The following is a 27,764-nucleotide window of genomic DNA, read 5'->3' on the forward strand; positions in this document are numbered from 1 at the left end:
TGTTTGCAGCTGATAACTGATAGCACTGCATTTTTACTCCCTCATCAGGCTTTGTTTTTGATGTCATGTTTTATATATATTTTCTTTTCTGTATCCCTCTTTTTCATATAGTTAATTTTGCTACCTTCATCTTTTAACCTTCATATTAGCTTTTTAAGTGGTTTGATTCACTGTGTTAATTATACACTTGCCTTTACCAGTGAGGTGTTTTCTTTCCATCCTATATTTTATTATTTCTCATTATGGCCTCTTATATTCTGCGTAAATAAGATCCTTTAATATTTCTTGGAAATCCAACTTAGTGTTGATTAACAGCTTTAGTTTTTACTTGCCCTGGAAACTCTTTTATCTCTCCTTGAATTCTGAATGATAAACTTGCTGGGTAAATTATTCCAGGTTGTAGGTCTCTTTCAGCACTTTAAATTTGTCCTACTATTCCCTTCTGGCTTTTAAAGTTGCTGCTGAGAACTCAGCTGATAGCCTTATGGGTTTCCTTTCTATATGAGAGTGTCACTTGTTTTCTTCTTGCTTCCCTCAATATTGTCTCTTTATCCTTAACTTTTGTCATTTTAATTACAACATGCTTTGGTGTGGGCCTCTTTGGGTTCACATTGTTTGGAACTCTCTTTGCTTATTGGACATCTGTTTCCTTTCCCAAGTTAGGAAAGTTTTCAGTTATTATTTCTTGAAATATACTTTCTGCACTTTTCTCTCTCCTCAGCTTCTATAATCCCTATAATGCAAATGCTAGACCATTTGATGTTGTTCCAGAGGTCACTAATAGCATATTCATTTTTTAAACTGTTGTTTTAATTTTGCTGTTCTTCAGGTGATATTTACTACTCTGTCTATAGGTTGCTAACCCATTCTTCTGTATTAATCTGCTGTTGATTCCTTCTAAAGTATTTTTATTTAAATTATTCTCTTTTTCCTTTCTGCTTGGTTCTTTATTATATTTTTAGCTCTTTTTTGAAGTTCTCTGAGTTCCTCTATCCTACTCTGAAGTTTGTTGAGCATCCTTATGACCATTTTTTAAAATTTTTTATAGGCAAATTACTTAACTCCATTTTATTAGATTTTTTTCCTCCATGGCTTTGTGTTCCTGCAATTGGGGCATATTCTTCTGTCTCCCTACTTTGTTTGACATTCTATGTATGTTCCTATAAGTTAGGTGAAATAACTCTCTCTCCCAATATTGAAAAAGTGTCTTCTGTGAAGACTATGTGTTAGATAGTTTTGGCGGGCTGATTGTATTCTGCATTGGCACATGTCATGTCTGTCCAGAAGTAGTGGATTCTCTAAGAAAGAACCTGGTGTACACATATGTGCAGTAGCTCCCTGTTGTCCTGGGTGTCGTGGCTATGAAGTTGGGGTGGGTGAGCCTGATGTGTGTATGCTGCTTTGGCCTTTTGATCTGGGTGGGGCTGCCAGATATGTGCTCACAGAAGCATACCACTAAGTCTTAACTTTCTCTGGATGGTGCAGCTCCATGTATACGTGCAGCACTGGCCAGCCCTGCATACAAGTACTGTAGTTCTACACTCTCTCTGTGTTGCAGCACCATGCTGTACCTGGTAGATCAATATCCAGCTAGAGGGACCCCATTCATCCATACCATGGTGCTATCCTTTTTGTACTCTAGGTAACTCCAGGAGTGGTATTGGGCAAATGCAACAACAGCCCTACAGGTTAGCTAAGGAACAAGAGAGAGTTGCAGTCCTAGAGAGACCCTCAGCTCCCAGAAAACTAGATCCCCAACCTTCTCTATGCAGTCTTGGCCTCTTTCTCACTCTCTTTCTCTTGTCATCTTGTGCAGAAGCTGTTCAGTTGGCCCTTAGTTACCTATCAGGAGGAATTGCTCTAAATATACACATGCATTTGATATGTACTCGGGAGGAGCTCAGCATCCTCCTATGCCACCATCTTGGACCCTCCTCAGGAAGTATTTTTAAAAAATAGGTGTGATTAGTAAATTATTTAGGCTTGTTGGTGATCACAATACTAATTCTTCTAGAATAAGACACCACACACACTCAACAGAACAAGAAACAAGGCATGTGTCTCATGAGAGGAGCCACACTCATTGGTAGACACTGCTTTACCAGTACTTTTTCAGCCTGAGAATATCAAGAGGAGAAACATATCTCTTCACAACTAAAAACTGTACTTCTATTTACTTGGGTTTCTCTTGAGCTCTCTATCTCCTGTGGAGTTCATTCTGGAGTCACTACTACTATGTAACTTAACAAAAATGTGGCTCAGAGCAAAGAACTCATTTCTAGATTCTCCAGGTAACAACCTCTGCCCCACAACTAGTTAACACAGTTCACTTCCTAGTTCTGCAGAGCTGGACCTAGGAGAGCATGAGATGTTTCCACTTCACTCATCATACCAGATTTTAGCTGACACACTCAGTATTCAACAGATATTTCTGAGCACTACTTAAACACATGACTCTTTGGACTCAAGTACAATAATTGACATGTGGCCCTACTACATTTCATTTTATATTCAAACCACCATTCCAATTATAAGGGTCTTGATCACTAAGGCTCTGTTATGTATTTTCTTTTCCTACATAATCAATCCATGAATGAGAAGCTGGCAGCCTCTGTTCTTATACAGACTAAACAAGTTAAATTGAACAAGACATTTCTCCAGTTAAACTGTAATCTGTTAGACATCATCCTTTCTGTATAGTCAATCACTCTTGATTATATAAGGAATCCTCTTTCCAATATTGACTAAGGAAATGTATGCTACAGTCAATGTTTTCTTGAAAATAATGGATACCTCAGGCTGTGCAATCTGTATCATAGGCTTAAAGGTATTTATCTTTCAAAGCTTTGAAAAATATTCATGGCCAAGGTCCAAAAAAGTACTCATCAAATATAATAAAATAATCATCAGTGTGCCAGACTCATGTGATATTAGCAACAGGTGAGTGCATATTGTTCATACCTGTTTGGGAGATTAGATGCAGCTATGTATTACTGAGTAGAGAGACTTCAACAATTGACTAAATTATCTACATTTTATTCTGTTTAGTTTTAGTGACTTTCAGAGATGAAATGTGATAAAAATAATAGCTGATACAGTACACTGTGGCTCATCTTCTGTCATGTTGAAAACTTCTCAGATTTTTTACATATGTCATAAGCATAGAACTCATTTCAGAGCAGAATCCAGAGAAACAAGAATGCCTGTGCTACTGTTAATGAATAAGAATTAGATTATTCTGGGCTTTTAAGCTACCATATCTGTAATCAGTTCTTAGCATCTTGGTTTCTTGATCTTTCTTTCTTATGTTGAGAAAACATTCCTCTAAATCCAATTTATAGATTAAGCCATAGCAGGAGTGCAGCAACAGAGCTTGCAGGAAAATTCTTTAAACCAAATAAAACAGTGACCTTCCCACATTTTCACAAGAACCTTGAATCACATGCATACATTTATAAGTAAGACTTCTAAAGAGGTTTTTTAAAAACATATCTAAGAAAACATTAGCACAGGGTAGGGAACATTTTTATCACTTTCCATAAAATGTCCCCCTAGAAAGGCATTTTTACTATCTTTTTGAGGCTCTAAATGAAAACTAGGTTTCAATCTCTGGCCTAAAAAACTATTCTGAGATAATAAATGTCAAGGCAGCTTGAACTAGCTTACCTAAAAAGAACACTTTAAGAAGGACATTGATTTAAATCCCAGCTTCCTTCCCTTCACTGCTGGTTCCCTGTGGATTTTTCTTTATTTCACTTAACACAGTCTTCATTTCTTCCCTTATGCATTTGCCATACTCAACAAATTCTCTGAGCATCCTTATCACCAGTATTTTGAACTCTGCATCTGATAGATGCAGAGTTCAATATAGGTTGGCTATTTCCATTTTGCTTAGTCTTTTTCTGGAGTTTTGATCTGTTCTTTCATTTGGGCCATATTTCTTCTCCACCATTTGGCAGCCTCCCTGTGTTTATTTCTGTGTATTACTGAAATACACAGTATTTCATGGAGCTGCTTTGACTTGGTGCACCTGTTACATTTTAAGGGGCGGAGTCTTAGGTATCTGCCAGGGTGGGGCAACCCACTTCATTACTTTGTGGAGCTGTATGTGGGGGAGAGGTTGGATTGAAGGGCAGATAAAGTACTTCCCAGACAAGGTAAAGCTAAAGGAGTTCATCATCACCAAGCCCTTATTATATGAAATGTTAAAAGGACTAATTTAAAAAAAAAAAGATCAAAACTATGAACAGTAAAATGACAACAAACTCACCACTATTGACAATTTAATCTAAAAAAAAAACTAAGCAAACAATTAGAACAGGAACAGAATCATAGAAATAGAGATCCCATGGAGGATTATCAGTGGGGAGGTAGAAAGGGAAGAATGGTGGAAAAGGTACAGGAATTAAGAAGTATAAATGGTAGGTACAAAATAGACACAGGGATGTTAAGAACAGTATAGGAAATGAGGCAGCCAAAGAACCTATATGTACAACCCATGACATGAACTAAGGCAGGCATTGCTGGAGGGAAGGGGGGTACTCTGAGGAAGAAAGCAAAGGAGGAAAAAATTGGGACGACTATAATAGCATAATCAATAAAATATACTTAGAAAAAGAAAAAAGGAGGACACTGAAAACTGGTGTCATCCCTCAAGGTGGCTACCTCCCAAGAAACAGTTTGAGAGCACTGAAAACTGAGTGGAAGGAATTCACTGATGATGAAATTCCTTAGCACCAAGCTGGAGTCAAAAAGGTGTATTTGCCTTTATTGAACAGAGAATTTACTTTACCTGATGTGATGATCTTCTTGCATTACAACTTTGCTTTGGAAAACAGTAAAAAAAGAAAGAAAGGAAAAGAAAAGAAAACAGCATTTTCTTCACGCAAGACCATGTAATTTACTTAGCCCTTGCTTCATTCCACACTACTTAAAAGTAAATTCCATGGTAGAAGCGGTTATGTGCTAAAGTGCATACTAAACATTTTGATCAAATTTGACATTTTCTAAAAAGCCTCTATAGTGGAAATTCTGTATATACACACTTAAGACTCTGGCCCCGTACTTTTTTTGGAATGATGTATGCAAGTACATAAAATTTGGCTATAAAAACTTTCAGGCAGAAAGTTTCCTCTGAAAATAGTAAACACTTTAGGTCGTATAATATGTATCATAAGATAAAGGTATTTATCTTTCAAAGTTTGAAAGATATTCATGTCCAGGGCCCCAAAAATAAAACTATTTAATATACACAACAGTCATCAATGTGCCAAACCCATGTAACATGTGAAGCAACAAGAGACCCTTGGAAGACAGGGGCTGTGGTAGGGATTGGCAGTGGTAGTAGTCTCTGTTTGAAGACAGTAATAAATAATATGATCATTCTATTTTTTAGTGCACCGAACCTTATATTAAGTACAATACATTAAACTGATAACTCAGAGAATTTTTTGGCAAGAGCTTTAATATAAGAGGTTTTTGTTGTCAAGAACTGGAAACTAAGTGAAGTCTTCAAATATTTTGAAAATCCAGAACCAGATATATTGACCCATAATAAAGAATGACCAAATTGATTTATTTAATATCATGTCAGGTTATAGTTATCTCCTTCCACATACCCAAACCTTCCCTAAACCAATTCTGTGGTTATGATATGGCAACACCAAAAAATGGTAGCCATAGCTGAACATAACCCCATCAAAATTTATATTAATCTATACTAACTATAAGCTCTATGTTACTTTTGTCTACTGGCAAATAAATAAATAAAATAAATAAATAATGCAAGAAAATTACTGTATCTCACACTTCTTTGGGACGTATACAGACAATGTTTAGCACTTTGAAATGACAATATCTAGCAGTACTAGAAAATATTCTTCACATGGAGGGCAATCTGACCAAAGGAAATGCCACTTAGATTGTTAATTATATTTTATGTTAATTGGATAGTCATAATTTAGTAAATATGAAACCAAACATATGACTCTGCCTTAACATTTAGCAATGGTATAATTTGTTTGGAGCTATAGTTCATTCACATGACTCAGCTGATCTCACAGTTCCATGTCCACATTATTATTCACATTTAAATACTAAAATCATCATGCAATAAAAGTTTTGACCTCTGGTATCCAAAATTTACAAAATCTAAACCAACTAACCAGAGAATCTAAAAAATTACAAATTATATTTTTCAATGTTTCTCACTAGAGCTTATTTTTAACTGGGCCGCTGTGCATGTTGAATGGGTACCACATTTGCAGCCATTTAGCAAGTCTGGGCAAGCAATCCTAATACTGCTGCTGGTTCTGCTGGCGGAAGAGGGCCATGCTTTCTGTGCATGCAGACACTGACCCTGTGCTCTCTTTCCTTTCCTGTCTCCTGTGCCATGCTTGCTGTGTAGCAAATGGAGTCTCTGGCAGTAAGTTAACTTTCTTTCATACTCTCTGCCCATTTGAGGCATGGACCCATAACAAATCTTATTTTCACTGTTACTGTTATATCTCTTAGCATGTTTCCCCTTTTTCCTTCCATTTTATTTTATTTGGTAGACTGATATATGCCAGTTTGTTAGTAGCATTCTGAGCTGCTTTTGTCCCAAAAGTTGAAACCTACTTTTTTCTACTCAAAGTTGCTATGAATTCTCATACTATCTATGGAATATTTTGAGTTATAACTACCATAATCTGACCCTTAGGAAAGTCAGAGTTTTCATAGATAGGTTTCATCTTAAATTGCAAAAGTAGCATTATTTTTTAAATACTTTTTATTTATCTGCAACTCTCTGGCAATTATCTTTTATACCACATTTTAAAAGACTTTCCATAAAGAAAACTTTAAAATAAGATGTTTTACTGAGACAACCAAAGATCTAGTTTGGGGTAACTAGTGAGTTTAGCTACTTCTTTAATCTTAGGCTAGTTTCCAGCATTCAGAGATCAGATAAATCTAAGTAAAATTTTTCTCCTTAAGGGCCAGAGAAAGAGTAAGCGAAGAAAGAAACTTTATGCAGCATAGTTTTAAGTGAACTTCAGGAACTTTTATAAATTAGGATCAAAAGTCTGTTAATAATACTATTAACAGAATATTCTTCCTAAATTTAAATTCTTGTCATTTATCTCCTTGAACTGATTTGGGGGAACAGTTTTAAGCCATCACAGCAGCTCTCAAAACAGAGCTGAGTTTTTCTTAACTCCATTAGCAAAAGAAAGGCCCTAGTTATCTTCATGGAAGCACACTTGAAAACTGAATAGTGAAATGTAGTTTAAGCCACATATTTAACCACTTTCACTGGAGACTGCTCAGCCATGCAGTTCTACCTAATGAAGGTTATTCTTTTCTTTACACAGAATCCCATCTACTACCTAGAATTAACCCATTCTTAGAATTAAAAACAGGCAATGTTTAAAGGCTGTTATGAGTAGATATGGCTCAAAGAGCAATATTATCATTGGTGTTAGAATTACTCATAATTATTTTTCTCTCATAGGATACATAAGCCATATAATGAAAACATTTTAAATTCCAGAGGTATCCATAGGGTTTTAGGGCCATTTTGTATGATCACTTGTTTATGTTCTTTCCACATTTAGTTTTTAATGTTTTGTAATTTCTCCTTTTTGGTCAGCATATTTTGGCTGCTTTTTATATCTCTTTAATTCAACAAACACTTATTGACCACTAAACAGCAGCCTCATCAGTAAAGCTGACACAGCACCTTAAGGTGTTTACACAGACTTCAGGATGAGTATCTGTACCCAAAATGCAGCCAGAATTGTCTCATGGTTAATCTCCCAGGTGTCTGCTGAATTTATAAACTTAACACTTAGAATGACTTAATGTTTTACCTTTCAAATGTACTTTTCAAAAATTTCTTCTTTTTAAAAATAATTTATAGCTTATAAAAGTTAAGACAACAGCAACTATAATTTGTAGATATATAACTGACAAATGTATGGAAACCTGGCAATTCACTCAGTTCCTTATAGCTACTACACCTCACTAATTAGTCATCTTCCATGTTATATTGTGAATTTCTCACTGATACTTATTGACTGGATCTTGTTGTTCTGTCTTATTGGGAATAATAACAGCTAGTTGTGGAACAACTAAGATTTTGCTTGTTATGCAAACACTGTGCTTAACTCATTGATCTCTGCCCACACCAATTCTCTCTGCAGCAACTGGAGCTGTGTCAGAGGCTATACAAGCTGCACTTCCAGCTGCTGTTGCTCTTCCAGTCCTACTGCAAGCTCATTGGCCAGGTGCACGAAGCCAGCTCCATGCCCGAGGTGAGCCCTGTGCTTCCCACCCCCAGTGCTGCCACAACAATCAGTCCTTTCCTTCCATCTGTAACTGTCCAAATGATTTTATTCCCACATAATTATTTTGTTTTAGAATAAGTCTTAAATGTGTCCTGTGTTTCTGTTCTCATTTGGCAGCACCAGGACAAGGGTGAGGCAAGCGACAGGCTAGGCACAAAACTGAAGAACTCAAGTATGAGCCCCTCCCTCAGTGCTGTGTCAGAAGCCTCACTTGGTTCACCCTATTCCTGGCCCTGGGTCCTTGTATTATGTTTTTACTTTTATGTTTAGCTTTTTGTACTTGCTCTTACACTGAGATAAGAAGGAAATATCTATATGATGTTTCATTCTCTTCTACTTCCCTGCTTAACATTATTATGTTTTGATATTTTTAAATGTGAAAAGTGAAATAATTGAAACATTAATTCCAAGTGAGCCGAAATTTCCCTAGAAGTAAAGAAATAGTACTACCACATAGTAAGTGAAATAACAGGGATGTGAAGAGGGTATTATGGAAGCCTAGAGGACTGATGCCTGAGTCATCTGCAGGCGAGAAGGTTGAAAAAGAATCGCTTTTTGGAGGAAATCTCATCTTAGCCAATTTTTCAATGATGAGTTGGAGTTAGAGAGAGAAAGTGGGGGCTAAGGAAGAGTGTTCTAGTAGGAAAAAGCATGGGCATAAATGTGGTGGTGAGAAAGGGAAAGGAACTACAAGCCATTTACTTTTGATAGAATATAATGTGCAAACAAAAAACTAGTGATGGAGCAAACAGAAGAAATGGGTAAAGGGAGATCACGGAAGATACTATGCCTAAGAGTTTTTTAGTTAGAGCTTATGGCAGAGGTATGAGATGGATTTGATTGCAAGTAGACTGGAGACAGGGAGATCACTTACAAGACTGATAAAATAGCTCAGACAAGAGATGAGAGTTTGAAATAGGACAGAAGAGTTAGGTATGAAGAGAAGGAAGGAAGTGTAAGAGATCATTAGGCAAAAGGTGAATGAACCTGACTGGGGGGAGGGGTGAAGGACAGGAAAGAGTGTGATGCTCAGATTCCATCTCAGATGAACTAAGACATTAGCAGTACCACAAGTGAGACAGGGATATAAAAAGAGGACTAAGGCGATTGTACATCCAACCAGCCAAGCCCACTAGACCATCCCAGGGTAACGACATCTTGCAGACAGTAAAATACGAGGACCTAGAAGAGATCAGAGGTCAGAGGAGAGAACTGAACTGAAGGCCTGGATGTGGTAGTCTTCAGTGCAGATCCAGGAAACCATCCTACCAAGAGCATTGGGGTGAGGATGAAGCACCATATTTATCACTCAGTTGGAAAAAAAGGAAAAAGGATGGTATAGTTTTTTATTATGCTCTCAAATGCTTATTTCAAGGGAGTCATAAGCCAGACATCTTTGTTCATAAGAGCTTTTCAAAAACCAGATTTCCTCCATAGAATTATAAATGATCAGATAAAAGAGGGGCAGTTGATATGTTATTTGCCATGTTGTCAAGATAAAGTTTACTCTTTTTACTTTTCTAACAAATGTTAACAGAATCCTTAGAATCCACGTTAGCTCAAAAAAGAGGACATACAAATGCTACTCACATGTCCTTTTCCATATTAAAAAGGCAATTAAAGTTTCACTTTGAAAAGTAAATTATGTTACATATCTTATGTGTGTTTATGTATGTGTATATATGATATAATTGTTTAAAATCTTGTAAATTTAAAGTGAATTTCTTCTTTATTTAAAACTTGCCTAGATTTAAAATAATCAAAAAGAAATTCACTTCCAACTGAAAAAACTCATGTACATAAGGCACTCTAATATCTTATTTAAAATCATTACCTCAGTAAACTAAATTTAAACCTAGCTCTGGAGTATGTATTTAAATTTACAGGCATCTGTATGGAAACAAATATTCCTGAGGGCTTTGGTGCTATTGCTTATAAAATGAGCAAATTGGGCATTAACATGTTGGATAAATCAATTCTGCAAGGAAAATAAGCACCATCAATTTGTATTACAAAGGAAAATACATGAAAATTCATGTCAGTTTCTTAAAATGCTCTTGAGATCAGATTTCTTCCACAGTACATTTTAGGTTCTCTCCTATGACTTACATTTTTACACCCTGGCTCTTTTGGTTTCAGTAATTTTGAAAGAAAATCTTTTACCACTGTAACATGAACACTAATGTAATATTGACATTTTTTCTCCTCTTCCTTAAAATTATGTCTTTAATCTCTTTCCATAGCATAGAAATAGTGAGAAAATTTTATTTTTCAGAGTACATGTTGATTACATTTATTGAGCATTATATGACAAAATTACAATTATTTTATGTACACTATCTCATTCATCTTTAAAATTACCCTGTGATATCTTCAGTCCCACAGATAAGAAAACTAAGACACATAAAAGTCTAGTTGACTGTGGTCCTACCATACATTGTAGAATTGGCATTTAAATCCAGCTGTATCCAACTCCCAAGCCCAAGTTCTCGTGTACATTTTACCTCTAAAATATGCCCTTCTGCTTACATATAAAACACTTTAAAGGAAGTCTTAACATTTTTTCTATAAGAAGCACTTCTGAGCTGTTGACACAAAATTATGTCATCAATACAACCCAGTAACCACCTGCACATAGTAGCATGCTATCCTGTTTCATTTGTCCTATGTTAGTTTACCAAGGTATTGAGCTTCTGCTTAATCATACCACATATAGTCATTTGTTTTCCTTTGAGGATGTAAAAAGTCCAGTCTTTAACTAGAGTAAAAATATTTTTTTAACAGCTGCTAAATATGTCCAGGGAACTGAGTGACTTAAAGAAAAATCTGAAGGAGGCCACTACAGCCATTGCAGCTGACCCTCTTTACATAGAGGGTTCATGGTCTGAGCCAACCTTCACATCAACCGAAGCAGCCATCCAGTCCATGCTGGATTGCCTGAAGAACAATGAACTTAGCAAGGCTTTACGTCAAATCAGAGAATGCAGGTAATTGTACTATCTCTTTTAGACATGCTTAAAGGAAATGCATGCCTAATAGTTACTTTGTCATGGTGGGGAATAAATCACTACAGAAGTAATATCTATATATTTTATATAACTTCTTAGATCTCTGCTGCTACCATGCCAGAAACATCAGATTTCAGAACTTACATGTTTAAAGTACTGATGCTATTTCTGGTAATTTGTCATCCCTAAAATGCTGGTACACTTCAGTGTATACCCCAACAAAGGGTCCAAGATGGCATCAGTGTAGGACAATGCTGAAATCACCCACTCCTACAAACTCACTGAAATATACACATACACCTATATAGAGAGCAGTTATCCCTAACAGACAACTGAGAGCTGATTGAAAACAGCTTCTGAACACAAATGAGAGAAAGAAACCAAACAGAAAAGACTGAAAAAACATGGGAGCTCTCTGGGATCTGCAGGAACTCTCCAGCAACAGAGGTGCTGATGAACACCATTATTTACATCCCCCTCCACCTTCATAGGGCAGGCAGGAGCTCTACTGAGGTACCTTGATCTACCTGCAAGATTACAGCATGTTTCCAGACACACTGCCCAGAGTCCATTTCACTCTGAACAAAAAGAGCAAGCAGGAACAACAGGGCATCATGACTCATACTGGGACTCTCTGCCCAGTTCCAACCAGCCTGCCAAAACTACCAGGCACACAGCCTACACAGACTTTGCTTCTACACAAGACAACTTCCTGTACAAGAGATGAGAGATCATACAGGGAAGGCTAGGGAGCCACAGGAGCTCTCAAGGAACTGCAGAAATCTCTCCATGGTTGGAGGTGCTGGTGAGCTCCATTGTGTACATTCCCCTTTACCTCCATTGGACAGGCAGGAGCTCTACACAGGCCTGCAAGATTGCCACATCGCATTCCTAGACACATCTCCTGAGCCCATTTTGGCTTCAAACAAAGAGCATCAAAGAATTACATAATCAACAAAGCATTACTACATAACCTGGCCTCCTTGCCTAAGATGCTCTAGCTTGGTAGCCTAATACCATAGGCACTGACTCAAGTCTAGCTGGCCTTCCAAAATAACCCAGCACACATTGCCTACACATAGGTAACTTCTACATAAAGCCACTTTTTCAAGACTGGGAGAGATAGCTATCTTGTCAAATTCACATGAATAACATAGAAAGTCAAACAAAATGAAGGGAAAAAAAATAGAATAACTCCCTAATGAAGAAACAAGAAAAAATCCCTAAGGAGATGGAGATAAGTCATTTGCTTGGTAAAGAATTCAAAAAAATAATCATAAAGGTGCTCACCAAACTTGAGAGTGGAATACAAAAACTTAAAACTACAACAAACAAAGTTCAGTGGCTCAGGAGAGCAGCACAGGGCTGGGACTTTCAGCCCCATACCACTGGGTTCTAAGCCTGCATGGAGCTGGCACTTTAGGCCCCACCATACTGAGACCAGATGCATGGAGAGATGGAAGTGCCATGTACAGCTCACCTTCAACCCCATCCTGCTTGGTTTGGCAGTATGGGGGGACTGGGGAGCTGCACAGAGCTGAGATTTTCAGACTGTGTCTTCCAGAGAGGCTTCTGTCTGGGAGCCAGGTGGGTAAGTACTGGGTTCTGTGGCTACATTGCAGGGAGGCAAATAAAAGCTCTGCTGCAAGTTCAGCGTGTGCTACTCTAGGAAGGAGAAGTGCCCACCCCCCACTACAGGCTTGTGGGCATAACCCCCAACAGGAGATATTTGGATCAACCCTGCCAAGTCCTGGATACTGCCTCTGGGCACAGTTCTATTGGGGGAGGGGAAGGACAGCAGCTCAGAGTGGGGACAAAGTGTGAGATCCTTGGGAGCTATTGTCTGGGACCAGGATGAAGTGCTTAGCCCCCTCCTGTAGGATGGGCTAGCATCATCCCCAGTGGCAGACTCTATTGATCTGTCTGCCTAAGCCCAGGCAGAGTTTGCTCCTGCAGAAGGGATAGCTGTCTATATCCAACCTGAACCTGTAGCAAGCCCCCTAGGGGAAACTAGAGTTAGAGACTCTGGCAGAGACTGAGAAATTTGGCTTTGAAGCAGGGGCTACTTTCCCCTTATGGAGTACCTGACTGCATGATCCCCAAGTAGAGGACCCACTGGCCCTGTCTCAGCTAGCCTGGGCTCATCCTACAGCCTCTCTCCAGAAGGCTCTGGAGGAAAACCAGGCAACCTCAGGGGGAGACACAGCAGCTGACAGGTGGAGGTAGACTTCAGGGGGCCTCGGTCCTTTTACAGACCTGCCTCCAACTCTAACCTGGAAGAAGCAGACCAATTTACACAGATTGTCCCCTCTCACACATACTTAGATACAGTAGACACAGACACAAACAGTGAACAGCATGGTACCTACAGACAGGTAGCCCAAGGCCAGTTACACACATCTTACAGCAATTTGCACTTGAACCCCACTCAAGTGGACCGAGAACCAACAACCAATGGTGCGCTTCAGAGCATGCCAGAACTTGACCCAGCTAGCCACACACATGGCATACCCAAAGAAGGATTCCAGCAGTCACCAGATCTTTCTGAGAACAACCCCACCTCAGTGGGTAGCTTCTGCACAGCATTTCATACACAGTGATCAAAGTTTGCCCAGCCTGAATGGTTAATTCCACCCAGGAATTGACCAACAGCATTCAAGCCTCAACTACAACAGGAGGTATACATAACCCAGAAGAAACATTCCTGGATCATGGAACTCAGGTGATCAGACAATTGTGCCACTGAGCCAACAAGACATCAATCATAAAACCATCATAACAAGTGTGGAATTCATAGCAGATCTACCTAATACACAGAGACAAAATGGAGGAGACAAAGAAAAATACCACAAGCAAAGGAACAAGAGAAATCCCCAGAAAAAAGAATTAAATAAAATGGATGAAATGGGAGGAACCAAAATACCAGATGCGGAGTTTAAAATAATAGTTATAAGAATACTCATGGATCTTAGCAGAGGAATGGATGATCTCAGTGAGAACTTAAAGAGATAGTAAGCATTAAAAATGACATAGAAACCATAAAAAAGAACTAGTCAGAAATGAAGACTACCATATCTGAAATGAAGAATACATTAGAAGGAATCAACAACAGATTAGATGAAGCACAGGATCAAATCAGAGAATTAGAGAACAAGATAACAGTAACCACCCAAGGAGAGCATGAAAAAGAAAGAGAGAATTAAGAGAAATGAGGAAAGTCTAAAGCAGGGGTGTCAAACTCACTTTCACTGGGGGCCACAGCAGCCTTGCAGTTGCCTTCAAATGGCCAAATGTAATTTTAGGACTGTATAAATGTAACTACTCCTTAACTAGGGGGAAGGAACTCTACATTTGGCCCATTGAAGGCTGGTGTGGCCCCCCATGAGAATAAATTTGATACCCCTGGTCTATGGGATCTCTGGGAAAACATCAAGTGTAACAACTTCTGCATCAGAGGGATGCCATAAGGAGAAGATAATAAACAAGGAATAGAGAACCTGTTTGAAGAAATAATGGCAGAAAACTTCCCTAACCTGGTGAAGGAAAATGTCACACAAGTTCAGGAAGCACACATGGTGCCAATTAAGATGAACCCAAAAAGACAAACACCAAGACACATCATAATTAAAATAACAAGGTTAAGGCAAAAAGAGAGTCTTAAAGGCTGCAAGAGAAAGACAGTTTTCTTTTTTTAATATATTTTATTGATTATGCTATTAGATTTGTCCTATTTCCCCCCTTTATTCTCATCTGCCCTGCACACCCCACCCACCCACATTCTCCCTCTTTAGTTCATGTCCATGGGTAGTATATATAAGCTCTTTGGCTACTGCATTTCCTATACTATTCTTAACCTCCCCCTGTCTATTTTCTACCTACCATTTATGCTACTTATTCCCTGTACTTATACTCCCTCCCTGTCCCCCTCTGGTAACCCCCGATGTGATCTCCATTTCTGTGATTCTGTTCCTGTTCTAGCTGTTTGCTTAGTCTGTTTCTGGTTTTTGTTTTTTTAGGTTCAGTTGTTGATAGTTGTGAGTTCATTGTCATTTTACTGTTCATAGTTTTGATCTTCTTGTTCTTAGATAACTCCCTTTAATATTTCGTATAATAATGCCTTGGTGATGATGTACTCATTTAACTTGACCTTATCTGGGAAGCACTTTCTCTGCCCTTGCATTCTAAGGGATAGCTTTGCTGGATACAGTAATCTTGGATTTAGGTCCTTGCCTTTCATGACTTCAAATACTTGTTTCCAGCCCCTTCTTGCCTGCAAGATTTCTTTTCAGAAATCAGCTGGTAGTCTTATAGGAAGTCCTTGCTAGGTAAATTTCTCCTTTTCTCTTGCTGCTTTTAGGATTCTCTCCTTATCTTTCATCTTGGGTAATGTAATGATGATGTGCCTTGGTGTGTGCATCCTTGTGTCCAGCTCCTTTGGGACTCTCTGAGCTTCCTGGACTTCCTGGAAGTCTATTTCCTTTACCAGATTGGAGAAGTTCTCCATTATTTTTTCAAATAAGTTTTCAATTTCTCGTTCTTCCTCTTCTCCTTTTGGCACCCCTATGATTCAGGTGTTGAAACATTTAAAGTTGTCCTGGAGGTTCCTAAGCCTCTCCTCATTTTTTAAAATTCTTCTTCCTTCATTCTGTTCTGGTTGAATGTTTATTTCTTCCTTCTATTCCAAATTGTTGACTTGAGTTCCAGTTTCCTCCTCATCACTGTTGGTTCCCTGTACATTTTCCTTTATTTCACTTTTCATAGCCTTCATTTTTTCCTCTATTTTGCAACCATATTCAACCAATTCTGTGAGCATTCTGATTACCAGTGTTTCGAACTGGGCATCTGATAGGTTGGCCATCTCTTCATCACTTAGTTGTATTTTTTGTGGAGTTTTGATTTGTTCTTTCATTTGGGCCATTTTTTTGTCTTGCATACCTGTTATGTAGTATAGGGTGAAGCATTAAGTATTCATCAGGGCTGGGAAACCCACATCACTGTGTTGTGGTGCCATATGTGGGGGAGGGGTCTGAGAGGGAACAATGGCACTTGTTAGCTCTCTGTTAGTTTTCAGTCACTCCCTGTGCTACCCACAGGCAAATTGAGCCTTTCTGGTGCTGATTCCCAGGTGTGTGGGCTTGTGTATGTTCTAGAACCCTGTGGGTCTCTCCAATGAACTCTCCTTTGAGGCTGGGAGTTTCTCCTGCTGCCTCAACCCTCACAGGTTTTTGCACTCAGAGGTTTTGAGGCTTTATTTCCCCACACTGGAACCCTGTGTAGAGTGGTTTGTCTCACTCCCCAATTGTTCCTCCCAGTTTATCTGCATGCAAATGTGGGACTGCCTGCTCCACCAGTCATTGCCTTGCCCAGTCCAACAGCCACTGCCTTGCCTCAAGTCCTTTCTCCACCATAGAAAGGGCTTCCTCCATTGGTAAGAAGGGCTGCCAATCTCCACCCTTCTTACCAGTCTGGATGAATGTTTCTTCTTTAACATCTTCGTTGTTGGACTTCCATATAGTTTGATTTTCTGGCAGTTCTGGTTGGTTTTTTGTTTGTTTGTTTGTTTAAATTTATTGTCATTCTTTTGGTTATGTGAGGAGGCACGGTGTGTCTACCTACACCTCCATCTTGGCCAGAAGTCAAAAGACAGTTTTCTACATGGGAGCTTGCATAAGGCTTTCAGCTGATCTCTCAACAGAACAACTTCAGCCAGAAGGGATTGGCATGAAATATTTAAAGGGATGAAAAACAGGACATGTAACCAAGACTACTCTGCCCACCAAAGCTATCATATAAAATTGAAGGTGAAATAGGAACTTCCCAGACCAAAAAAAAATTTTTTAAAGCTAAAGGATTTCATTACCACCAAACCAGGATTCCAAGAAACATTAAAGGAGAGAGACAGACAGAGAGAAAGAGAAACATAGATACAAAGAAAAACATAATAAGTACCTATCAATAATAATCTTAAATATAAGTGGATTCAAAAGACATAGGGTAACTGAATGGATAAGAAAACATGACCAATCTTTATGCTGTCTATAAGAGATCCACCTCAGAACAAAAGATTTACCTGAAAATGAAGGAATGGAGGAAAATATTCCATAGAAATGGAAATTTTAAAAAGCTGAGGTAGCAATACTTATATCTGACAAAGTAAACTTAAAAACAAAGGCCATAACAAGAGACAAAGAAGGTCACTATATAATACTGAAGGAATCAATCCAACAAGAGGATATAACCTTTGAAAACATATATGTACCCGGTAAAGGAGAACCTAAATATATAGAGAAATCTTGGTAGACTTTTAGGGAGAGATTGACAGTAATACAGTCATAGTAGGGGTATTAAACACCCCCATTGTTGTCATTGGATAGATCTTCCAGATAAAAAAAATTCAACAAGGGCAAATGACCTTAAAGAGCACACTAGACCAGATAGATTTAATTGTTATTGACAGAACACCTCAAAGTAGCAGAATATAGATTCCTCTCAAGTGCACATGCAACATTTTGAAAGATAAACCACATGTTAAGACACAAAGTGAGTCCTAAAAAATTCAGGAGGACTGAAATCATATCAGGCATCTTCTTGGGTCACAATGGCATGAAGCTATAAACCAAGTACAATTTAAAAAACTGAAAAACATTCAAATACATGAAATAGCATATTATTAAACAATGAATGAGTTAACAGTAAGATCAAGGAATAAATCAAAAAATACCTGGAAACAAATAAATATGAACACACAACAACCCAAAGCCTATGGGCCACAGGAAAAGCAGTCCTGAGAGTAAAGTTTTTAGCATTACAGGATTCAAGAAGCAAGAAAAATCTCAAATAAACAATCTAACCCTACAACTGAAAGAACTACAAGAAGAACAACAAATGAAGAGTAAGTATAAAAAAGGAAATAATAAAGATTAGAGCAGAAATAAATGGCATAGAGACTAAAATGAACAATACAAAAGATCAAGGAAACTAAGGGCTTGTTCTTTGAAAAGATGAACAAGACTGATGAGCCTTTAACCAGACTCATGAATAAAAGAAGAAAGAGGATCCAAATAAATAAATTCAGAAATTAAGAGGGAGAAGTAACAACTGACATTAAAGAAATACAAAGGATTACAAGAAAACTATAGTTGTTTACTATAAACAACTATATGCCAACAAATAAGACAACTGTAGCAAAATGGATAAATTCCTAAAAACATAATTTTCCAAAACTTCACTAGGAAGAATCAGGGATCCTGAATAGACCAATTACAACTAATAAAATTGAAGTAGTAATCAAAAAGCTCCCAGAAAACTAAAGTCCTGGGCCAGATGGCTTCACAGGAAAATTTCACCAAATATTCAAAGAAGAACTAACACCTATCATGCTCGAACTCTTTCAAAAAGTTCAAAATAGGGAGGATTCCCAACTATTTTTGTGAGGCCATCATTATCCTAATTTCAAAACCAAAGAAAGACACTACAAAGAAAGAGACTTACAGACCAATATCCCTGATGAACACAGATATTAAAATCCTCAACAAAATATTGGTAAACCAGATCCAGCAATGCAGTAAAAAGATCAGACCAAAATCAAGTGGGATTTATCCCAGAATACAAGGTTACTACCATATCTGCAGATCTATTAGCAAGATACACCACATAAACAAAATAAATATAAAAACAACATGACCATATCAATAGATGTAAAAAATGCATTTGATAAAAATCCAGCAAGCATTTATGTTTAAAACTCTCAGCAAAGTGAGAATAGAGGAACCATAAAAACAATAAAAACCATATATGATAAACTACCACCCAACATTATACTCAATGGGAAAAAAACTAAAAGCATTTTCATTAAGATCAGGTACAAGACAGAGATGTCCACTTTCACCTGTCTTAATTGACACAGAACTGGAAATCCTAGCCACAGCAACCAGACAAGAAGAGAAAAAGGCATTCATATTGGAAAAGAAGAAGTAAAACTGCCATTATTTATAGATGACATGATACTGTATATACAGAACCATAAAGATAACACCAAAAAAAACAAAACCTACTAGAACTGATAGATTAATTCACTAAAGAAGTAGGGTAAAAAATAAATATCCAGAAATCATTTGCATTTCTATACACCAATAATGAACTATCAGAATGGGAAACTAAGAAAACAACTCCATTTATAATTTTATGCAAAAAAACACCCTTAGGAATATATTGAACCAAAGATGTAAAAGGTTTTCCTCAGAAAATTATAAGACACTGAAGAAAAAAATTAGGAAGATACAATAACCAAGATCAGAGCAGAATTAAACAACATAGAGACTAAAAGCACAATTCTAAGGCTCAATAAATCCAGAGGCTGTTTCTTTGAAGAGATAAAAAAAATCAACAAGTCTTTAAGCAGACTGATAAATAAAAAAAGAGAGAGGACCCAAATAAATAAAATCAGAAATGAAAGGAGAGATTACAACTGATACCACAGAAATACAAAGGATTGTAAGAAATTACTATGAAGAATTGTATGCCAAGAAATATGAAAACCTGGGTGAAATGAACAAATTTCTAGAAAAATGTGATCTTCCAAAACTGAATGAAGAAGAAGCAGAAAGCCTGAACAGGCCAATAACAACTGATGAAATCAAAGTAGTAATCAAAAACCTCCTGACACACCACAGCCCTGGGCTGGACGATTTCACATGAGAATTTTACAGAGCATTTAAGGAAGAGCTAATCCCTATCCTTCATAGACTATTCCAAAAAATCCAAGAAGGTGGAAGAATCCCAAACTCTTTTCATGAAGTCAGCATCATCCTAATCCCAAAACCAGATAAAGACACAACAAAGAAAAAAAAACTTCAGGCCAATGTTGCTAATTAACATAGACACAAAACTCCTGAACAAAATATTGGCAAACTGCATCCAGCAACACATTAAAAAGATCAAACCATGATCAAGTGGGATTCATCCCAGGGATGCAAGGGATGCAAGGATGGCACAATAGTCACAAATCAATGAACGTAATACATCACATAAACAAAAGGAAAGACAACAATCACGTGATCATATCAATAGATGGGGAAAAGTATTTGATAAGATACAGCACCCATTTCTGATAAAAATACTCAGCAAAGTGGGAAGAGAGGGAGCATTCCTCCACATAATAAAGGCCATATATGAGAGACCTACAGCTGACATCATACTCAATGGGGGGAAAAAAAAAGCTTTCCCACTAAGATCAGGACAAGACAGGGATGCCTGCTTTCACCACTTCTATTCAACATAATATTGAAAGTCCTAGCAACAACAATCAGACAAGAAAAAGAAATAAAAGGCATCCAAATTGGAAATGAGGAAGTAAAACTGTCACTGTCTGCAGATGACATGATAGTGTACATAAAAAATCCTACAGACTCCACCAAAAAAGTATTCGACCTAATAAGTGAGTTTGGCAAAACAGCGGTATACAAAGTCAACATACAGAAATCAAAGGCATTTTTGTACACCAAAAATGAAAAATCACAAACAGAAATCAGGGGAAAAGTCCTATTTGCTATAGCAAAAAGAAAAATCAAGTGTGTAGGAATAAACTGAACCAAGAAGGTAAATGACCTGTGCTCAGAAGAGTACACAACACTGAAGACAGAAATTAAGGAAGACACAAATAAATGGAAGCATATACCATGCTCGTGGATTGGAAGAATTAACATCATCAAAATGTCCATACTTCCCAAAGCAATTTAAAGATTCAATGCAATCCCTATTAAAGTACCAATAGCATATTTGACAGATATAGAACAAACATTTCAAAAACTTATATGGAACCATAAATGACCCCGAATAGCCACAGCAATTTTGAGAAAGAAGAACAAAGTAGGAAGCATCACCATACCTGATATCAAACTGTATTACAAGGCCACTGTATTCAAAATAGCCTGGTACTGGCATAAGAACAGACACATAGATCAATGGAACAGAATAGGGAGCCCAGAAATAAACCCAAGTCTCTGTGATCAATTAATATTCAACAAAGGGAGTAGAAACATAAAATGGAGCAAAAATCGCCTCTTCAACAAATGGTGTTGGGAGATCTGGAGAGCTACATGCAAAAAAAAAAAAAAAATGAAACTTGATCACCAATTTACACCATACACAAAAATAAATTCAGGGTAGATAAAAGACTTAAATATAAGTTGTGATATCACAAAAGTCCTAGAGGGAAACATTGGCAGAAAAATCTCAGACATTCCAAGCAGCAACATCTTCACAGATATGTCCCCTAAAGCAAGGGAAATAAGGAAAGAATACACAAATGGGACCTTATCAAGTTAAAAATCATCTGTATGGCTAAAGAAAACAACTAATTAAAATGAATAGAGAACCAACTATATGGGAAAACGTATTTGCAAATGATACCTCAGACAACGGTTTGATCTCCAAAATATATAAAGAACTCACATGACTTCACTCCAGGAAGACAAAAAAAAAAAACAATTTAAAAATGGGTACAAAACTTGAACAGACACTTCTCCAAGGAGGATATACAGAGGGCCCAGAGATATATGAAGAGGTGCTCAGCATCACTAGCCATGAGAGAGATGCAAATTAAAACCAGAATGAGATACCACTTCACACTGGTCTGAATGGTCATCATAAACAAATCAACAAGCAAGTGTTGGAGAGGTCGGGGAGAAAAGGGAACCCTACTGTACTGTAAGTGGAAATGCAGACTGGTGCATCCACTGTGGAAAACAGTATGGCATTTCCTCAGAAAGCTAAAAATGGAACTGACTTTTGATCTGGTAATTCCACTGCTGTGATTATATCCTAAGAAACCTGAAATACCAATCCAAAAGAACCTATGCACCCCAGTGTTTATAGCAGCACAATTTACAATGGCCAAATGCTGTAAGCAACCTAAGTGCCTGTCATAATTGAGTGTATCAAAAAACTGTGGTACATTCACAATGGAATACTGCACAGCAGAAAGAAAGGAGCTCCTACCCTTTCCAAAAGGCAACATTGATGGATTTGGAGAGCATTATGCTAAGTGAAATAAGCCAGGCAGTGAAAGACAAATACCATATGATCTCACCTATAAGTGGGAACTAATTAACAAAACCTGCAAGCAAAACATAAACAGAGACATTGAAATGAAAAACAAACTGACAGTAACCAGAGAGATTGAAGGAGTCAGATAATGGTCGGGGGGTGGGGGTGGGGGGAGTGAAAGCGTAGTCATGGAACATATATAAAGGACACCTGGACAAAGCCAAAGAGGGATACAATCAAGAGTGGGAGGTGGGGATGGGTGGGGCAGGGGAAAATGTTAAGGGGAAAAATATCAAGATACAGAAATATGTTGCATTTCTAAGTACTAATAATGAATAATCAGAAAGAGAAATTAAGAAAACAGTCTGATTTGCATTTGCATCAAAAAGCATAAAATTTTTAGAAATAAATTTAACCAAAGAGGTCAAAGACCTGAATCCTAAAAACTATAAAATATGGAAGTAATTGAAGAGGGCACAAATAAATGAAGAATATACCATGATCATAGATTGGAATGATTAATATTGTTAAAATATCCTTCTATGTAAAGCAATATACAGATCTAATGGCATCTCTATTAATAGCAATGGCATTTTCCTCAGAACTAGAACAACTAATCCTAAAATTTATATAGAACCGTAAAAGCTAGCAAATATCCAAAGAAATGTTAACCAAAAAAGAAAGTATGAGGTAACGTCAAACTGTACTACAAAACTAAGTAATCAAAATATTATGGTAGTGGCATAAAAACAGATATAGAAATCAGTGTAACAGAGAACCCAGAAATAAAACCATGCCTATGTGGTCAATTATTCTATGACAAAGGAGGCATGAATATATGATGAGGATAGGACAGTCTCTTCATAAAGTGGTGCTGGGAAAACTGGACAGATATGTGCAAAAAATGAAATTAGACTACTTTCTTACACCATATACAAAAATAAATTCAAATGGATTAAAGACTTGAATGTAAGACCTGAAATCACAAAACTCCTAGAAGACAACATAGGTAGTAAACTTTCTGACACCAGTCTTAGCAATATCTTTTTGGATATGTCTCCTTGATGAAGGATAACAAAAAAAACAAATGGGACTACAAGGTCTGTCCCAAAGATATCCAGCCATGTAATATGAAAAATAGAGATGTTTATTGAAGAAGATACAAGAACATTGTACATTGAACATGATACCTCAGTCCCCTTCAGAGTAGGCACCTTGGAACCTCACACAGTTCTCCCAGTTGCCATCAGCTGCCCAACCATATTTTACTGAATTTCATTGATGATCTGAAATCTCTTCCCTATCAAAGGTGATTTTAGTTTTAGGAAAAGCCAGAAGTCACAGGGTGCCAAATTAGGGCTGTAAGGGGTCTGAGTCACCTGGATAATATGATGTTTTGCAAAAAACAAAACTCTGAATGAGATGTGATACACAAACAAGTGTGTTGTTGTGATGAAGCTGCCAGTCACCAGTTGCCCATAGCTGTGGCCTTCTGAGTCATCCAAATACTTTCCATGGAGGAATGTTCAAGCTTAATGCAAAATTTGATGCAGATTCATTGCTGTACTCACTCAGTCCTTTTTAATGCAATGGCCACACAGTGCACATGCTCACTCAACAGCATCTACTATGCCCACTGACTAGTACAGTGAAGTCATCATTGTTCACACAAGCACATTCCAGTCCACTCTTTTTGGCTGCCAGGTTACATCGATATCATGCAAACTGTTGTCTTTATATTAACAATGGCTCAACTTTTTCCAGACAGACCTTATATATCAAACTAAAAAGCTGTGCACACAAAAAAAAATCAATAAAATAAAAACACAACCTACTTAATGGGAGGAAATATTCACAAATGGTACATCTGATAAGGTGTTAATCTCCAGAATATATAAAGAACACATACAACTTAACACCAAAAGAACAAACAATCCAATTTAATAATGGACAGATGACCTGAATAGACATTTATCCAAAGAAGACATACACATGGCCAATAAACATGAAAAGATGTTCAATGTCACTAATCATCAGAAAAATGTAAATTAAAACCATAATGACCCTAATCTCACAGATATCAGAATTGTTATCATCAAAATTCAACAAACAGCAAGTGCTGGGGAGGATGTGAAGAAAAGGGAACCCTGGTTCAGTGTTGGTGGAACTATAAATTAGTGTTGCCCTTAGAAAACAGTTTGGAGGTTCCTCAAAAAATTTAAAAAAGAACTACCATATGACTCAGTAACTCCAATTCTGTTTATCTATCCAAAGAAATTGAAAACTCTAATTCAAAAAGATAGATGGACCCCTATGTTCATTACAGCATTATTTACAATAGTCAAAAATATAGAAACAACCCATATTTGTTTCCATCAATAGAAAAGTGGATAAAAAAGTGGTAGTACATATATACAATGGAATATTACTAACCATAAAAAATAATGAAATCTTGTCATTTTCAACAACATGGATGAACCTAGAGGGTATTATGCAAGGTGAAAGAAATCAGACAATAAGACAAATACCATATGGTTTCACCTGTATGTTGAATATTAAAAAAATAAATAAACAAGTAAACAAAAATAGACCCATAGATATAGAGTACCAGCTGATGGTTGCCAAAGGGAAGGGGTTTAAAAGGGATGGGTAAAGTAAAAATATATTAAAAAATTTTAAATATATATGCTGACAGGATTTTGAAAACTAGTATTTGAGTATATCCTCTTGTGAGTTTTGCCCCTACATTTTGACAGTAAGCAAATAAATTGTTTTAAAATTATCAGATTTCATGCTATATTTTTATATATTTTTATCAAAGCCAATAATATTTAAAATTATAAATTTATGATGATGGTTGCAGATCTGTGACTATAGTGAAGCTACTAAATTGTATACTTTAGGCTGATGAATTATATAGTCTGTGAATTTTATCTCAAAGCAGTTTTTGTAAACAAAGTATACTAACAAAAATTCATTAACTTCTCTTTGTGATCAATAGTGCCTATAATCTGTATTCTTCTTTTTTTTTAATGCAGAAGTCTGTGGCCCAATGACATCTTTGGAAGCAGTTCTGATGATGAGATCCAGACACTACTGAATATTTATTTTCGTCATCAAACTCTGGGACAAACGGGTACTTATGCATTGGTGGGGTCTAACCAGAGCCTGACCGAAATTTGCACCAAGTTGATGGAGCTGAACATGGAGATTCGAGACATGATTCGCAGGGCCCAGAGTTACCGAGTACTTACTGCCTTTCTTCCAGACTCCAGTGTTTCTGGCACTAGTCTCTGACACGAGCCCCCCGTCACCCATGGGTTCAAAGATGTGGGTGCTGCCATGCCGGGGTGACGTCATTCAGTATATTTTCAGCCTTCAGAAGGCTTGGTCAGACTGTTCTCCCTCTTGTTACCTGTTGGACTTTTTCTACAAGGGATGACAGAACCTCCAACATGTAGCAATACTAAGAACCAAGGTAGCATAGAACATTTTGGGACAGACTCCATCTGTCATGCTCTGTGTCACAAATGGTATCATTTTACTGAGCAAATGCAACTCACTACTGAACAAGTAACTTCCATTGCATACCAAAGCCGACCACCCTGAACAATATGTTCCTTTAAATTGGCAAAAGTGCAATGTTTTCCTCACTAAAAAATGTTTTTATTATAAAACTTGTACATTCTTTCCCTTTATTTTTCCTTCCGTGTGTGTGTGTGTGTGTGTGTGTGTGTGTGTGTGTGTGTGTGTGTGTGTGAATGGAGGAAAGGACAGGCAGAATGAAGCTGGCCATTGAAAACTAAAAGACTATCAAAAGCTGACAGCCTGTATATGTGAAAAGGGAATTGTAAATGGCAATTTAATGTACACTGTAATTTGAATACAATTACTGTACCTAAAAGGAGCTACTACAAAGTACCTTTCTTATGTTGCTAGACTACTGTTTGTTTCTTAAAGCCCTGGATCTCTTTTCAGGGGTCTGTGATTAGGACCTTATTACAAAAATGGTCCAGATAGACCTTTTTATAAGGATCTTGGCTGCTTTTTACTAGAAGGTTGCTTTTATGAGCAATTTATATACTACAGAAGGATGAGTGTTAATTTTAAACAACTTTGCCATTTTGTAGAAAAGAGTTAAAGATGTTCATGTTATAAATTCCAAGTCTTTTCACCTGTCATGCATGTGTATTTTAATATCCACTTGGATAGTCAGAAGTAGAATCCTAAAGGCAAAATATGGGTTGTCACTTTGTTTCTTAAGAAATGTCATACTTTATTTGTAATATTTATCTAAAGGTCTTAAGTTTTTTCCTTAAATTTAATGCTGTCAAGCGTTCAATGTTTGCATGTAAACCTGTTGCACATCAGAAACATATTCAAAGTTTATGTAACTTATTCACTCTGTAAATACATTTAAAGTTTTTGTGATGTAATCTTGATTGATATACCGTTCATAACTTCCTTTAGACTAAAAAAAAAGACAAAATATGTATTGCCCATGGACTTTACTTCTGGTTAATGAAGATTTTTGCCTTTGACACAATTCAGTTTGGGGTGAGAGTTTCCACAGTGGTAGTCCCATGGGGCACCATTTATATGTTTTCATAAATGGTAACCATTTGGGTTATGTAGAAAACATAGTGGCCTTGTAAAGCAGGAGATGTCTTTAACCTTTTTGGAAGTGGACACAAAATGGAGACTGACCTTCAACCAACTCTCTGTGTAATCAATAAAATAGAAAAATCAGAATAAATCTCCAATTGTCCACAAACTATCCTTAGGTTGTCATCTTTAAAACTTCGAAATAACTATAATGAACAGGAAAAGCAGTAAGAGTGTTAATTCTGTTACCAACATTCATCTGTTCTCCATCCCATTTGTAATACAGAGAAACAGAGATACATAATGATCTAATTTTTACTGTGTTTCTATCCACATTTACTTAGACTAGCAAACATGCCTTGCTTCCCTTACAACAACTGAAGCAAAAATAGTAATTTTCTAGAAATATCCTGCTGTAGGGAGTCTAACCCAGAATTTTTTTATGTTGCCAAAGATATCATTATTAACATATTCTGCTGATTTGTTTTGTCAACATACCTGAAAAGTGATTTATCACAATTTGTAGGAAAAACTGAATCATGTTCTTTCTGAAAAAATGTGTCATAAAATGCAGGTTTATGTGGATAACCACACTAGTCAACACTCAGAAGATCCTGTTGGGACCCACAAAAGAAAGGATTGACTAGTCATGACTGAATTTTCCACCATGTCCTCTTACCCAGCAAAGAATCACCATGAGGGTTATCCCTTTGAAAAGAGAATTTCAATAGTACATTGTAATCCAGTCATAGAAAGTAGTGGGAATTTTCTTCTTTCT

At 37.1% G+C, this 27,764-nt stretch overlaps 1 protein-coding gene across 11 annotated transcripts in view; it reads left to right on the forward strand.

Moving 5' to 3' along the window:
* FRY (FRY microtubule binding protein) overlaps positions 1-27,155 on the forward strand; it is a 541,372-nt gene extending 514,217 nt beyond the window's left edge. For 9 of the 11 annotated variants that reach the window (XM_045844752.1, XM_045844742.1, XM_045844744.1 and 6 more), the window contains 4 exons: positions 6,407-6,424; positions 8,184-8,294; positions 11,112-11,314; positions 25,420-27,155. In XM_045844752.1, coding sequence (XP_045700708.1) covers positions 6,407-6,424; positions 8,184-8,294; positions 11,112-11,314; positions 25,420-25,678 — 591 coding nt within the window. In that variant the 3' untranslated portion in view covers positions 25,679-27,155. The remainder of the gene's footprint in view (positions 1-6,406; positions 6,425-8,183; positions 8,295-11,111; positions 11,315-25,419) is intronic. The other 2 variants (XM_045844745.1, XM_045844749.1) reach the window with 1 other exon arrangement.
* The last annotated feature ends 609 nt before the right edge of the window (positions 27,156-27,764 follow it).

The sequence above is a fragment of the Phyllostomus hastatus genome, unplaced genomic scaffold (genome assembly GCF_019186645.2).
Source record: "Phyllostomus hastatus isolate PE091 unplaced genomic scaffold, TTU_PhHast_1.1 phas_contig_41, whole genome shotgun sequence".
In the NCBI taxonomy this organism is placed as follows: domain Eukaryota; kingdom Metazoa; phylum Chordata; class Mammalia; order Chiroptera; family Phyllostomidae; genus Phyllostomus; species Phyllostomus hastatus.